Source organism: Macaca mulatta, chromosome 16 (assembly GCF_049350105.2).
Source record: "Macaca mulatta isolate MMU2019108-1 chromosome 16, T2T-MMU8v2.0, whole genome shotgun sequence".
NCBI lineage: Eukaryota > Metazoa > Chordata > Mammalia > Primates > Cercopithecidae > Macaca > Macaca mulatta.
Genome location: NC_133421.1, coordinates 3,473,838 through 3,487,222, shown reverse-complemented (window position 1 = coordinate 3,487,222; position 13,385 = coordinate 3,473,838). Strand labels below are relative to the sequence as shown.

General features: G+C 59.6%; 1 protein-coding gene across 2 annotated transcripts in view; it reads left to right on the top strand.

Moving 5' to 3' along the window:
* RTN4RL1 (reticulon 4 receptor like 1) overlaps nt 1–8,738 on the top strand; it is a 96,769-nt gene extending 88,031 nt beyond the window's left edge. The window contains exons 1-2 of one of the 2 annotated variants that reach the window (XM_077969799.1): nt 3,637–3,973; nt 5,628–8,738. In XM_077969799.1, coding sequence (XP_077825925.1) covers nt 5,720–6,952 — 1,233 coding nt within the window. In that variant the 5' untranslated portion in view covers nt 3,637–3,973; nt 5,628–5,719 and the 3' untranslated portion in view covers nt 6,953–8,738. Of the gene's footprint in view, nt 1–3,636; nt 3,974–5,627 lie in introns of those variants that run through there. The other variant, XM_015118194.3, reaches the window with a different exon arrangement.
* Nucleotides 8,739–13,385: the final 4,647 nt, after the last annotated feature.

Sequence of the window (13,385 nt, the reverse complement as noted above, 5' to 3'; positions counted from 1 at the left end):
GTCTCCAGGGCTGAGCCAGGCTCCAGGCGGGGCTGGGAAGGGGGTGAGGGGCCCACCAGGAAGTGGCCTGCGCTTGGGTGCAGCATGGAGGGACAGTGCCAAGTAGCCTAAGACGCCAGCAGCCCCAAGTGCAGCCGGCCTGGCCTGAGGCTGTTATCTGACCAGCAGAGAGCATTGGGTTAGCATCGATTGGTGTAGAGAGGAGCATCTGCCAGGGCTGGGAAAGCGGGGAAGGGGAGGGAGGGAGAGCTGTAGAGCCAGAGGGATCTGACCCGTCTCAAAGACTCAGAGAGCCCCACGGCCCTGCCCAGGGGGCTGCGGGGATGCCAGCCCATGGGACCACCCCGGCTCAGGCACAGGGCGGGGCAGTCCCTTTGGTGCTGGCAGATTGGGGTGAGCAGCTCGAGGCTTTGGGGCCTGTGAGGGCCAACCAGCCCTTCGTGGAGGATGCTCTACCCACCCCGTGCAGGGTGGATCTGCGGGCAGAGCCCTGGACTCCGCGGTCAGCTGGGTGAGGCCTGCTCGCTGCCCTGTCGCCAGCCGTGTGCTGTGGCCGGTGCCTTCCCCCGGTGGACCTCATTTCCTCCTTTGTGAACCGGCGCCGCTCCCGGGGACTGTCCTGAGGACTCTGGTACATACACAGTTAGGTCTGGGTCCGCCTTGGTTGGTCCTGTCCTGCTTCCAGGGCCTGGGAAGCTGCAGAGCACCCTCCGCAATGGCCGGCTGGCCTGGGCCTGGGGCAAGGGCCCTTCTGGGCTGGTACCAGTGGGGAGATCTCTGGCCATCCTGGCTCTGGGTTCCCCCAGCCCAGCTGAGCTGAGGTTACAGCCTCCTTGGAAGCTCTGTGTACTTAGAGCCTGAGAGGCAGAGCCAGGGTAGGAAGGGGCACGTCGCCCCTTTCCCACTACAGGCCTCCGCATGGGCTGTGGCCATTGCCTTTCCTTTCCCGCCCATTCTGGCAGGTCTGGCCTCGCAGGACCACGCATAGGCACATCTGGGGCTGCGGAGCGGACTGGGCAGGGTGCCTTCCCATGCTCAGGCCACCCACCTGAGCTGCCCCCATGCTCCCTGCCCAGGAAGCAGGGACTTGGGATTTTGCAGAAAGGAGGACCTCGACACAATACCAGCTCTCCTTGCCTCCTCTGTGCTGGCTGGAATCCTAAGGCAACTCTGTGAGGCAGGGACCCTTCTCCCTGGTTCGCAGATTCATACTCCAGGAGGTGACGGAACAATGTTGGCAGGTGGCACAGAGATGGCAGGGGTCTTTCCTGAGCACCCCCGCTTCCCACACACACCTCCAGGGGCCTACTCCAGGCCCCAGCACCTGGCCAGACTGCCTGGTCTCAGGAACCACCATCTGCTAGTGAGCCATGAGGATGCCCCATGTCCCCCCACCCACTCATTCTGGGCCCTCCCCACAGGCACCCCCCACATGCCGGAGCTCAGGCAGCAAGTGTTGAATGGAGAAGAGAATGAATGAGGTTGTGGAGATGCGGGGGAGCTCAGGCGTGTGGGAGGCCGGGAGGTTCGGGGGTAGCCGAGCAGTCAGCCGAGTGCGTGCCCCTGGAGGAGAGGAGGAGCAGGGGGACACCCCAGGGAAAGCGTGGGGGAGGCCCAGCCTTGCTCTCCTCAGTCCCCTCAGGCAGAGCCACCCCTGCCCCACCCGGGAGGGGAGGAGGAGGCTGGTGGGAGGGGTGCAGGGCTCCTCCACAGAGACTCTGATCCCTGCTAATTTGCAATCTTAAAATGCACCACAAAGGCGCGGCCCTCATTGTTAGTACATTAATCAGGCAATCAGTGGGTCGGGGCTCCCAAGGGCTGCATGGAGGGGCACGGGAGGAGCCGTGGCAATGCTGTGCCAGCCTCCCTGGGAGAAACCCAGCAGGGGGAACAGTCCAAGACTGGGGCACCCATTGGCTCTGGCAGGGGGTACTGGAGGCAGCGGAGCCGGCTGGGACAGCTGGTCCAGGTCTTGGACCAACTTCCAGGGTGCAGGAGCACTCAGCCGAGACATCCCCATTCCCCAGGAGGAGGGGCAGGGGTGCCTGGGAGGACAGCTTCCCTGGCATGGGTCCCCTGCATCTGAGCAGTGCTGAAGGTTGGTGAACGCTCCCTGGGACTTGGATCCCCGGCCTGGCCCCCGAGGGGCCCTCCACCGTTCTCAGGCACTGGGACTGGAGGGGCTGCCCACACTGGTGCCTGTGGCTTGTTGCCCGGCCCCCACCTCCAGGCCCCTGATCCAATGGCTTGTTCTTCCTTGAGACAGGGAATGTGAGCCAGGCCCTGCGCCAAGCCTGGAGCCCTCTCAGAGGAGGGGCAGGAGGGTTCCTGCCCTGGGTCTTCACCCCACCCCTGCTTTCTGACCCCTCCCACCCACGGCACACCCACAAGCCACATACCAAGCCCACACCTGGATTTGGGGGCCATTTGGCTTTCTGGCCTAAACTGGGGTCCTGGCCTGATTTCCCCTGTTCCCCGACATCCCTTGGAGGCACCTGCTTTGTGTCTGATGGGGAAATGTCTCTCCGTGGGACCCCTATTAGCTTCTCCGGGTGTCATTTCAGAGAACTGCATCCTGGGCCTTACAGAGATAACCACACAGCGGGTGGAGAAGGGCTCCCCACGCCCAGCACGCAGGGCAGTTCTGAGGCTCAGGGGAGCGTGAGCAGAAGCACTTTGTAAACTCCAGTAAGCTGTGCAAATGTCGAGTGGGATTAGCGCTGAGCCGGACACATATCACCCCCGTCCCCCTGCCGCGAGGCCTCTCTTGCTGCAGCCTGAGGGATGGAAATGGCTTTGTCTTTGCAGAATGGCCTGGTTGTGGCCCCGTCCCCAAAAGCCTGAGATGTGGGATGAGGCGCAGCGAACACCATGAACACCCTTGAGCTAGGAGGGGCACCCTGGCTCCTTCAGGGTGGCATAACGGGGCCACTCCCTGGGGGAGGAAGCTTCCTGCAGGTGCGGCCTTCCTGGAGGGTGGCAGCCCGAGCAGGGGTGAGGAGTGTGAGCTGAGAGAGACACGGAGTGTTGGCTCCGTGGCAGGTGCAGCTGGTGTGAGTTGGGGCCCCCTTCCAGCCCTGGGTGTGGAGGCTTCAGGCAGTGGGCAGGTTTCCCAAAAGTCAGGTGGGGTTTGGAGCCCAGGTTCCTCCCCCCTCACACCTCTGCCTCCCCCTGCAGGGCTGGGGCTCCTTGGGCAGGTGGAGGCAGGCAGCAGGGGCTGGAGGCCAGATCTGAGCCTCCAAGTGGGGACGGTGGACACTACCATCATCTATTCGTGGCAGGAGGGGAAACTGAGGTAGGAGGGGGAACAGCGGCAGCCTCGGCCCAGCCTGCGGGCTGTGCACTGGGCGGGACTGAAGTCACTGCAGAGGCCACAGAGAGCACGGCTTGGCCCAGAAAGGGTCCTTGAAGCTGTGCCACCACCACCACTGAAGTCATAACTCCTCTGAAATCGCAACCGAGCCCAATTATGCAAAAAAAAAACAAATTATGTACGATGATTTTTATGTGTTGGAAATGTTCAGTCGAAGCCGGGTGATTACAGGGGACGGGAAGCAGCTGCCACTCTCTGGGAGCCCATAACTCCCAACAGCTGGGAGCTGTCACTTATTTACGACGCTGTTTCTGCCAGGAACGAGGGGGTGACAGTGGCAGTGAGGCCTGCTGGGCCGGGAGCCTGGGCAGGCAGCGGCACGAGGCCGGGAGCAGGGCTGGCCCGAGAGTGACCAGAGGGTTGGTTCTTTCATCCCACAAGCTCTGGGCACAGCTGCAGCAGAGCCTCAGCTACCCCGGGCGCCCCGGTTCTCCCACGAGGCCTGGCTGGAAAGCTAGAAGCAAAGGGGCCGGAGCCTAGCTGGATAGGGAGGAGATGGCTGCCTGGCCCTCCAGGGTGGGGCCTGGAGGCCTGGAGCCAGCCCCCCCGACCTCGGCGCGCCTGCCTGGCCGCCTGGGGCAGCTGCGACCCTGGAAAAAGGTAGATAATGACGATCGTCCGTAATGAGGCTGCTCCCATAATGAGCGTGGGGCTATTATCCTACCACAGGCTGGACACATCCGAAAATAAATTATTTTAAGGATCCATTAACGAATGCCTAATTAATGCCCAATTAGAGGGAAGCTACAGAGGAAACGCTCTGGACAGTCTAGAGGCAAGGCCTGGTTTTGCAGCCACAGCCTGGGGGCTGGAGCGAGGTGGGAGAGGGGAGGGGCCAGAAGGCGGGCCGGGATTGGGGCAGCCTCCGTCTGACAGCTGGTGCCACCCCCAGGCCTTCACAGACAGGCGCCCTCTCAGGACGCCCTCTCAGCTCTGCCAGGGAGAACTGCTATTGTCTGTATTTTATTTTATTTATTTATTTATTTTTTGAGACAGAGTCTCACTTTGTCACCCAGGCTGGAGTGTAGTGGTGCAATCTCAGCTCACTGCAACCTCCGCCTCCCCGGTTCAAACGATTCTCCTGCCTCAGCCTCCTGAGTACTACTGAGTCTCCTAAGTAGCTGGGACGACAGGCACCTGCCACCCGGCTAATTTTTGTGTTTTCAGTAGAGACGGGGTTTCACCATGTTGGCCAGGCTGGTGTCGAACTCCTGACCTCAGGTGATCCACCTGCCTCGACTTTCCGGATTACAAGCGTGAGCCACCGCGCCCGGCCATGTCTGTGTTTCAGAAATGAGGCAACTGAGGCTTAGAAGGGGTGTTGCCTCTATGTTTTGAGGGCATGGAAGACACTGTAAAGGAGACCTTATTTGAGGTGAACTTTGGTGCCACACATGCATGCTCTGCTTGTGATTGGGAATGATTTAAATAAGGAGATCCTGGCCAGGCGCGGTGACTCACACCTGTTATTCCAGCACTTTGGGAGGCCAAGGCAGATCACTGAGGTCAGGAGTTCGAGACCAGCCTGCCCAACATGGAGAAACCCCGTCTCTGCTAAAAATACAAAAACTATCTGGGCGTGGTGGCACACACCTGTAGTCCCAGCTACTCGGGAGGCTGAGGCAGGAGAATGGCGTGAACCCGGGAGGCGGAGCTTGCAGTGAGCTGAGATTGCACCATCGCACTCCAGCCTGGGCGACAGAGTGAGACTCCGTCCCCCCTGCAAAAAAAATAAATAAAAAATAAATTAAATGAAATTAAATATAAAAATAAATAAATAGAGATTCCTCAGGACTCTACATGAGATATTTACTACGTTAGAGCAAGAGCCCCTCCCAGTATCTGTGAGTGCAAATAACAACAACCAGTGGCAGAGCTAGGAGGAGAGCAGGAGGCTGACGGCTGTGTCCCCGGGTCATGGCCTCCACCCCAGCAGCGTGCCTGGAGGAGCTGCAGCAGGTGGGGCTGGGGCTCAGCAGCTGTGGTGTGGAACTAAAGAGGTGTGGGGGTGATCGGGGCCTTCACCCCAGACTCACCTCCCAGCCCAGCAGAAATGGGTCACCAAGGAGGGGAGGCCTCTCGTCCCCGACGGGTTCCAGGCTTGGGCCTTGACCCTGGCCTTACTCCAGCCAGGGGCGAGGCTCTCACTGAGCTCAGCCAAGAGAAGGATGTGGTCCCGGCGGGCGCCGGAGGGTGCGGTGCCCGTCCTCACCTGCACGGCCCCTGACCTGGCTGTGCTCTCTCTCCCTGCCAGGGTGCTGTGTGGAATTGCTGCTGCTGCTGGTAGCTGCGGGGCTGCCCCTGGGTGGCGGCTGCCCGCGGGACTGCGTGTGCTACCCGGCGCCCATGACGGTCAGCTGCCAGGCGCACAACTTTGCGGCCATCCCGGAGGGCATCCCCGTGGACAGCGAGCGCGTGTTCCTGCAGAACAACCGCATTGGCCTCCTCCAGCCCGGCCACTTCAGCCCCGCCATGGTCACCCTGTGGATCTACTCGAACAACATCACCTACATCCACCCCAGCACCTTCGAGGGCTTCGTGCACCTGGAGGAGCTGGACCTCGGCGACAACCGGCAGCTGCGGACGCTGGCGCCCGAGACCTTCCAGGGCCTGGTGAAGCTTCACGCCCTCTACCTCTACAAGTGTGGGCTCAGCGCCCTACCGGCCGGCATCTTTGGCGGCCTGCACAGCCTGCAGTACCTCTACCTGCAGGACAACCACATCGAGTACCTCCAGGACGACATCTTCGTGGACCTGGTCAACCTCAGCCACCTGTTTCTCCACGGCAACAAGCTGTGGAGCCTGGGCCCGGGCACCTTCCGGGGCCTGGTGAACCTGGACCGTCTGCTGCTGCATGAGAACCAGCTGCAGTGGGTCCACCACAAGGCGTTCCACGACCTCCGCAGGCTGACCACCCTCTTCCTCTTCAACAACAGCCTCTCGGAGCTGCAGGGCGAGTGCCTGGCCCCGCTGGGGGCCCTGGAGTTTCTCCGGCTCAATGGCAACCCCTGGGACTGCGGCTGCCGTGCCCGCTCCCTGTGGGAATGGCTGCAGAGGTTCCGAGGCTCCAGCTCCGCTGTCCCCTGCGTGTCCCCCGGGCTGCGGCACGGCCAGGACCTGAAGCTGCTGAGGGCCGAGGACTTCCGGAACTGCACGGGACCAGCGTCCCCCCACCAGATCAAGTCACACACGCTCACCACCACCGACAGGGCTGCCCGCAAGGAGCACCACTCGCCCCACGGCCCCACCAGGAGCAAGGGCCACCCGCATGGCCATCCACCCGGCTCCCGGTCGGGCCACAGGAAGTCGGGCAAGAACTGCACCAGCCACAGGAACCGCAATCAGATCTCTAAGGCAGGCGCCGGGAAACAGGCCCCCGAACTGCCAGACTATGCACCTGACTACCAGCACAAGTTCAGTTTCGACATCATGCCCACGGCCCGGCCCAAGAGGAAGGGCAAGTGTGCCCGCAGGACCCCCATCCGTGCCCCCAGCGGGGTGCAGCAGGCCTCCTCGGCCAGTTCCCTGGGGGCCTCCCTCCTGGCCTGGACACTGGGGCTGGCGGTCTCTCTCCGCTGAGGACCCAGGGCGTCAGCACCCAGCACTGCCACATGTCCACCAAGGAACAGAATTTATTTTCTTCTTTTTTTAACCAGTGGAAGACCTGCTGGGTTTCAGGAAAAGGCTGGTAGAGGCTTCGGCTGCTGTCTGGACGCCTGGACCCTGCCATGTGGATTATAAACCCAAAGTGTACAGCCCTAGGCGGGAGGGGTTGGCGCATCTCAGCCGGCTGTCCCAGCCAGCCCCGCAGAGCACCCACGGACAGTGTCCACTCCGGCAAGGTGGGAAAAGGCACTCCAAGTGCCCCCTCCACTAGCAACAGTGGGACAATTGCCCCCAACGGCGGCACCGGGGCTCTGTGGAATCCCGATGGTTCGGAGCGGTCCGGAGGGCCCCGTGGTTCCTGGAGAAAGCAGGACACAGAGAACAAACGAGGCTCACCCACGAGGCTGGGCGGCCAGCAGTCTGGGCACACATGAGCAGGTGGCATCTTGGCTCTTGCCTGAGGCCACTGAGTCACCCTGCCCTGAATTCTACCCTACTCCACCTTCAGCCCCTCCCTCGGGGGTAATGCCTCTCATTCCTAATGTCTCAGGCAACCCTGGCAGACCCAGGCCCAACTGCTGGGATCCAAGAACCAATTACCAAAGGAAAGATCATCAGAGGCTGAAATTTAGAACTTCATCCCGGGCTATGAGGTTCTCACAGAAGGTGCAGTTTTATAACTACGTCCACTTATATATATTCACACTCTACATATAAATATATATATATACAAATGCACAGTCCCCTCCCACTCCGTCACCTAACTGTATGTCTTCTCATGTTTATAAACTATACAGAGAACTGTATTTGCTGAACTAAGGATTGTATCGGTGATTTCTAGCAAGAACAAAGTGATAGCATTTGTGTCTAGAATCCCAACCTGGCAATGATAGTCTCCAAGGAACCTGGGCTTGCCAAGGGCCTGGGGCAAGGTGTCAGCAGGGACGGTGAGGAAGGGGAGGCAGCAAGAGTCACTTTGGGGGACCAATATTCTTAGATATTTACAGCATTACCTTGTTTTTATATGCAACACAAGCCTGTCTGCCACTCTGGAGCACCCTGTCACCCCTGCTGTCGTAGCTGTTGGCTTCAGGGTGAGAAGTGAGAAGCAGCTTGTTGTATGTCAGGGAGCCAGGCCTTGAGGGTGAGCGAGATGGAGAAGGGGAAGGAAGGGGCTTTGGGTCTGGAAGCCAGCAGGCCAGGCAGCATCCGCAGTGTTAGTCCAAAGGGTTGGACCCTGTCGTCAGCCTCGCGTGTGGTCAGTGATGGTCTGGGCGGGCCAAGGAGACTCTGGGCTTGAGCCCAGGTCTCCCGCATGGCTCAGCTGCTGAATTTTTCCTTGAGGCTCTTTGGTGGGTGACCCAGCAAGGGCCCTGTGTAGGACAGCAGGAGGGAGGCGTCAGGGGGCCTTAGCAGAAGGAGAACGACGAGGGCATTTCATGAACCATCTCAGGCACTTCTGCATCACGGAAGACTCGGCCCTCCCAGCCGTCCTGGGGATGCTCAGGGTGCAGGCAGAGGCTCAGGAGGCCGGACTCAGGGGTCAGGAGCGGGGACTGGGGCAGGCGAGCCCGGACAGGGAAGAGGGGCTCCGATCAAAGCCAGCCATGCTGCTGGCCGGGGGCCCAGGTGGGCACAAGCTCCTTTGCGCTTTGCACAAACCTGAATCCCCCACCAGAGAGGATGTGTGTGAGGAGCCAGGAACACTGAATCCAATTAAGAGAGAAAAATAATAATAACAATAAACGATCTTGGACAAGAACCCTGTTTTTCATTTCCTAACCCCGCATTCCTGACAGGTGGCAGATCCTGGGCTTCTGTGGGTGGGCGAGCCTGGCCGGGCACAGCTCTAGGAACACAGCACATTTGTTGGCGGGAGGAGCCGCAGGGGGCAGGGGCACACTGACTCATGGGACACGTGAGAGCGTGCACACCCTAGTGCTCCATTTCGTGGCACTTCCCTCGCCCGCTCAGGACATGATTTCCACATTCTGGCTGCCCCGGGTCGGCACCGTCTCCGTGGCTCTCCCCGGAGGAGGCTGGTCCTGGGTCCTTCTGGCCTATTCCCAGGAGCCTCAGGAGCAACTGCTGAGTGATTGATTCTCAGGGGGCCGGGCGGGTGGCTGGTGGGGATGGGCAGCTGCAAGGGAACGGTCAGTTCCTGGGGTCCCAGGGGTTTTCCAGGAGGCCAGGGACCCACCTGGACAGCTGCGGGTGGGCTTGGAGACTGCGCATGCCTCTCTGGCTTCAGAGAAAGGAGAGGGTTCCCCAGATAGAGGGAGAAAACCTGTGTTTTCAGGCCTGGCTGGACAAATCCTCCTCAGTATGAGGCTTGGGGTGTTCACTAAAGGGAGTCCAGTGACTGCAGACCAAAGAATCCTCAGCCTGCATTGCTCCCTGTGGCCCACAGGCGCTGACCCAGGCCGGTGCCAGGGCCTGGCTGTCCCTTAGAATCCAAGGACGTTGTTACGTTGTTGATTTCATTTCCAACTTCAGACAGCAAGGCCCTCAGTGGGAAAATCAAGAGTCTAAGCACTTTATTAAATTTTTTTTTAAAGACTTAGGAAGTCCTGTAATATGGAAGTGAAATGTCAGTAGGAGAAATGCTAATGTTTTATAAGTGATCCGCCTCTGTCAAGCACAGCACAGTCTCTGGTTGCCGACTGTTATTAGAGGCAAGGCAGTGGGGGCCCAGGACGCCAGGTATTTTTAGCAGCTTTCTCCTCTAAGAGGTAGGGGGAATCAAGGCAGCTGTGATGCAGGCGACATCACTTGTCACTCAGCAGCTCATGCTACGCGGCTACGACAACACCATCGCCCCAAACATCAGAGCAACTGGACACATCAGGGGTGAGGCAAAGTCTTCTCTATTCACCAGCCCCAGCTCCCCGCGTCTTGTTCAGGGCAGGGAGATGCAGATTCCTGTGGTCTTCCCAGAGGCGGAGGCCACCCCTCCGCTGCCATTTTCCCCCACTGCTTTCCCTGGACCCCCTGGACCCCCAGATGGAACCATCTCTTCTCCCTCCCCACCCTCCTGCCATGGAGGCCTCCACTGTGGTCTGACGGGGACAGAGCCACCCCTGTCGGAGGGGCTGGGTGGCCACTGTGGGTCTCTAAGGCCTTTCACACACGCTCCCCGCCGACCCCAGAGCTTGGCTGGCTCTGCGTGGTTCATTCAACAAGGGATGATCAGGGCTTCCGCGTCCATCCAGTGGCCAGGCTCTGAGGACGTAACGTGAGAAGACGTGGCTCAGGGCAAGGAGCTCAGAGCCCAGATGAGGAAACAAGTATTTGCAACCGGTACGGAGTTGGTGCTCGCGTTCGCACCCCTCGGCCTCCAAAATGAGGAGCTCAGCTGGGTGGGGGCAGTGAGAGGGGGTTTCCAGGCGGAGGTGACACTCCAATGAGTCTTGGAGGATGAGGAGCCGTCCAGAGGAGAGTGTGGGGAGTGGGGCTGGAGGTGGTCACAGTACCGTGTCTGGGGTATCCAAAACCACTCCGGGCTTGAGGGTGTGGGAGACGCACCCAGGACGGGGCGGCCCAGGGGATCCTGCTCAGGGACTCCACTCTGCCGTGGAAGTGGAGGGGCTGTGTGGTCCCCCCGACCTGGGGTCATCCTCCCGCCCGTCCCCCCAGCCTGTCTATGGGCACGTGGTTTTCCACCGTGGCACCCTTGCCGCGGTTCCTCAGCAGTGGGTTTCATGGTGGAAACTTGCCTCCTGGGCTCAGCCAGATCCTCCCCTCGTGCCAGCAAGCTGGAGCGCTCGCTGGAAGTCTGCCTGGGCCACAGGCCCATTCCCAGACACCTGCTGCTTCCAAGCTGGGGAAACGTTCCATGGCCGCGCTCCCTGCTTCCCCCGCCGCCGGCCGCCCTCAGCCCCTCCTGGCTTCGGAGCAGCACCCCCTGCCTGTGCTTCTGCCTGTGCCGGTTCTGACCACCGACCAGCCCCAGAGCCCCTCCCACCAGCCACACCGTCTCTTCTCCTGCTGGGGCTGTTCACGCCAAGAGCCAAGAATCCCATTTAGCAAATGTTTACTCATCACCCAACTAATCACCAGCGCCGTGGTGAATGGGCCCCAGGAAGGCCTGTGAGCAGGTTTGGGGAAGCAGGAGAGCCTGGGAAGCCTCGTGGAGGGCAAGCTGCAGGGGCTGGGGTCAGAGAGAAGGAGTTTGCTGGGGAGGCTCCCTGGAGCCACCCAGCGCTCAGCAAATTCCCCTTTACATGCACGCTGGCTTCCCAGGCAGGCCCCACCAGCCCCTGAGCAGACCCACCTCTCTGCCAGGGACCCAGCTCCTCCAGGCCCTACTCTATGCTGACCTAAGGAGGCAGTCTTTCTCTGGGTTTATTTGTTGTCTGTTTTTGTTTCGTTTTTGAGACAGGATTTCACGCTGTCACCCAGGCTGGAGTGCAGTGGCATGATCATGGCTCACTGCAGCCTCTGCCTCCTGAGGCTCAAACAATCCTCCTGCCTCAGCCTCCTGAGTAGCTGGGACTACAGGGACACACCACCACACCAGGTTAATTGTTTTATTTTTCATTTATTTTTTGAGACAGAGTCTTGCTCTGTCGCCCAGGCTGGAGTGCAGTGGCGTGATCTCGGCTCACTGCAACCTCCACCTCCCAGGTTCAAGCAATTCTCCTGTCTCAGCCTCCCAAGAACCTGGGATTACAGGCACCTACCACCATGCATGGCTAATTTTTTTATTTTTAGTAGCGATGGGGTTTTGCTACCTTGGACAGGCTAGTCTCAAACTCCTGACCTCAGGGGATCCACTTGCCTCGGCCTCCCAAAGTGCTGGGATTGCAGGTGCGAGCCACCACGCCCAGCTAATTTTTTGTCTTTTTAGTAGAGATGGGGTTTCACCATGTTGGCCAGGCTGGTCTCGAACCCGTGGCCTCAAGTGATCCACCCGCCTCGGCCTCCCAAAGTGCTGGGATTACAGGTTGGGCCAGCGCGCATAGCTGGTGTTCATTGTTTGAGGAGGGGCGGGTGCACGCTTTGATGGAGTCCCTCCCAGCCCCGTTCTGAAGGCTCCTGACCCGGTTCAGCTCCCTGCCTTGCCCTCTAGCTTCACTTTCTTCTAAGCAGGAGTTCAGCCGTCAGCCACGACTCCATCCCCTGTCACCAATCCCCCACTATCAGCTCGTAATGGGCCAATTTTCTTTTACCTTCTGCCTACTTGGAAAATATCTCAAGAACCTTTGATTGTGCGTTAAAATATCCTTTACAATTCTATGCTCGGTATCTTTCTGCTCCTCTAATTGTCCCTTTTAACTCACCACGCTTTCCGTATAAATCTCCCGGTCTCCTCCTTCCCCGCCTGTTAATAAATATGAACTCTAAAAAATACACAAACATCTACTGTTGGCTAAATAACTCACGGCAAAATCAAAAGCTGGGAAGAGAGACTCGGCGCGTTGCATGGCCACCTGAGCACCCTCCCTCGCGTGGTCCTGCCTGTCTCTCCAGAGACAGCTGCTGAAGGCAAGGGAGTCCAGGCCCTGGAGAGCCCACGGGGTGAAGGGACCCTGGGGACCCTGGGGGAGAAGGGGAAGTGAGGCAGAGGGAGTAACTGTGCTGCCAGGGCGACAGGGCTGTCTCCAAGAGCACCAAGTGAGGGGTTTGGACAAAGGAGACCCTCGTGCAGGCAGCAGCGGCTGGTTTAAGTGGCATTTCAGTGGGCTGGCCGCCAAGGCCCCTCACCACCACAAGAAGTGGGTCAGCCTCCTCTGACACCAGCACCAGCCTGCATGGAGGGGGCCCGCCCTCATCTCTCTCCTCTCTGCCCTCATTTCTCATTAGAGCCGTTAGTTTCTAAGCTCCAGGAGGGTGGGGAAGGATGTGCCTTTGTGTCACCGATTCCTGTGTGGCAGCGTGCACACTAATGGCATGCCTGAACGGCAGAATTTGACATTGCTGCTGCAAGATGTGCTTGGGTCACAGTGCTTTCCAAATTGGCTGAGGCTCCGCGCCACCCCCTTCCTCCCTCACCCAGACGCCTCGGAGGCCCCGCCAGCCACTGCTTCTGCAGCTCCCACTGAGGGCCTTGGAAAAGAGAGTGGAAGCAAGAGATGTATTAAACTCTTCCATCTCTGTAAGCACCATTTCCCAGGAGACCAACTCTGAGGAAGAAGGTAACACAAGTGCTGGAGCCCTACACAGGTAGGAGGCTGGGAGGAGGCACCAGGCTTCGTGTCTTCTCTCCCCACCCCCAGCCCTGCTTTGGGCACAGTCACTGGCAAGACAAGAATGCCCTCTGAGTGGCAGCATCCAGGTGGCCACGCGCCACTCCAGCCAGAGAGATTGGAGGGATAATTGCCACGTAAGACTTGCCCAGTGACGAGAGGCCGGGGTGGGGACAAACCCTCAGAGGAAACAGTAGCACGGACTGGATGGTCAGGGG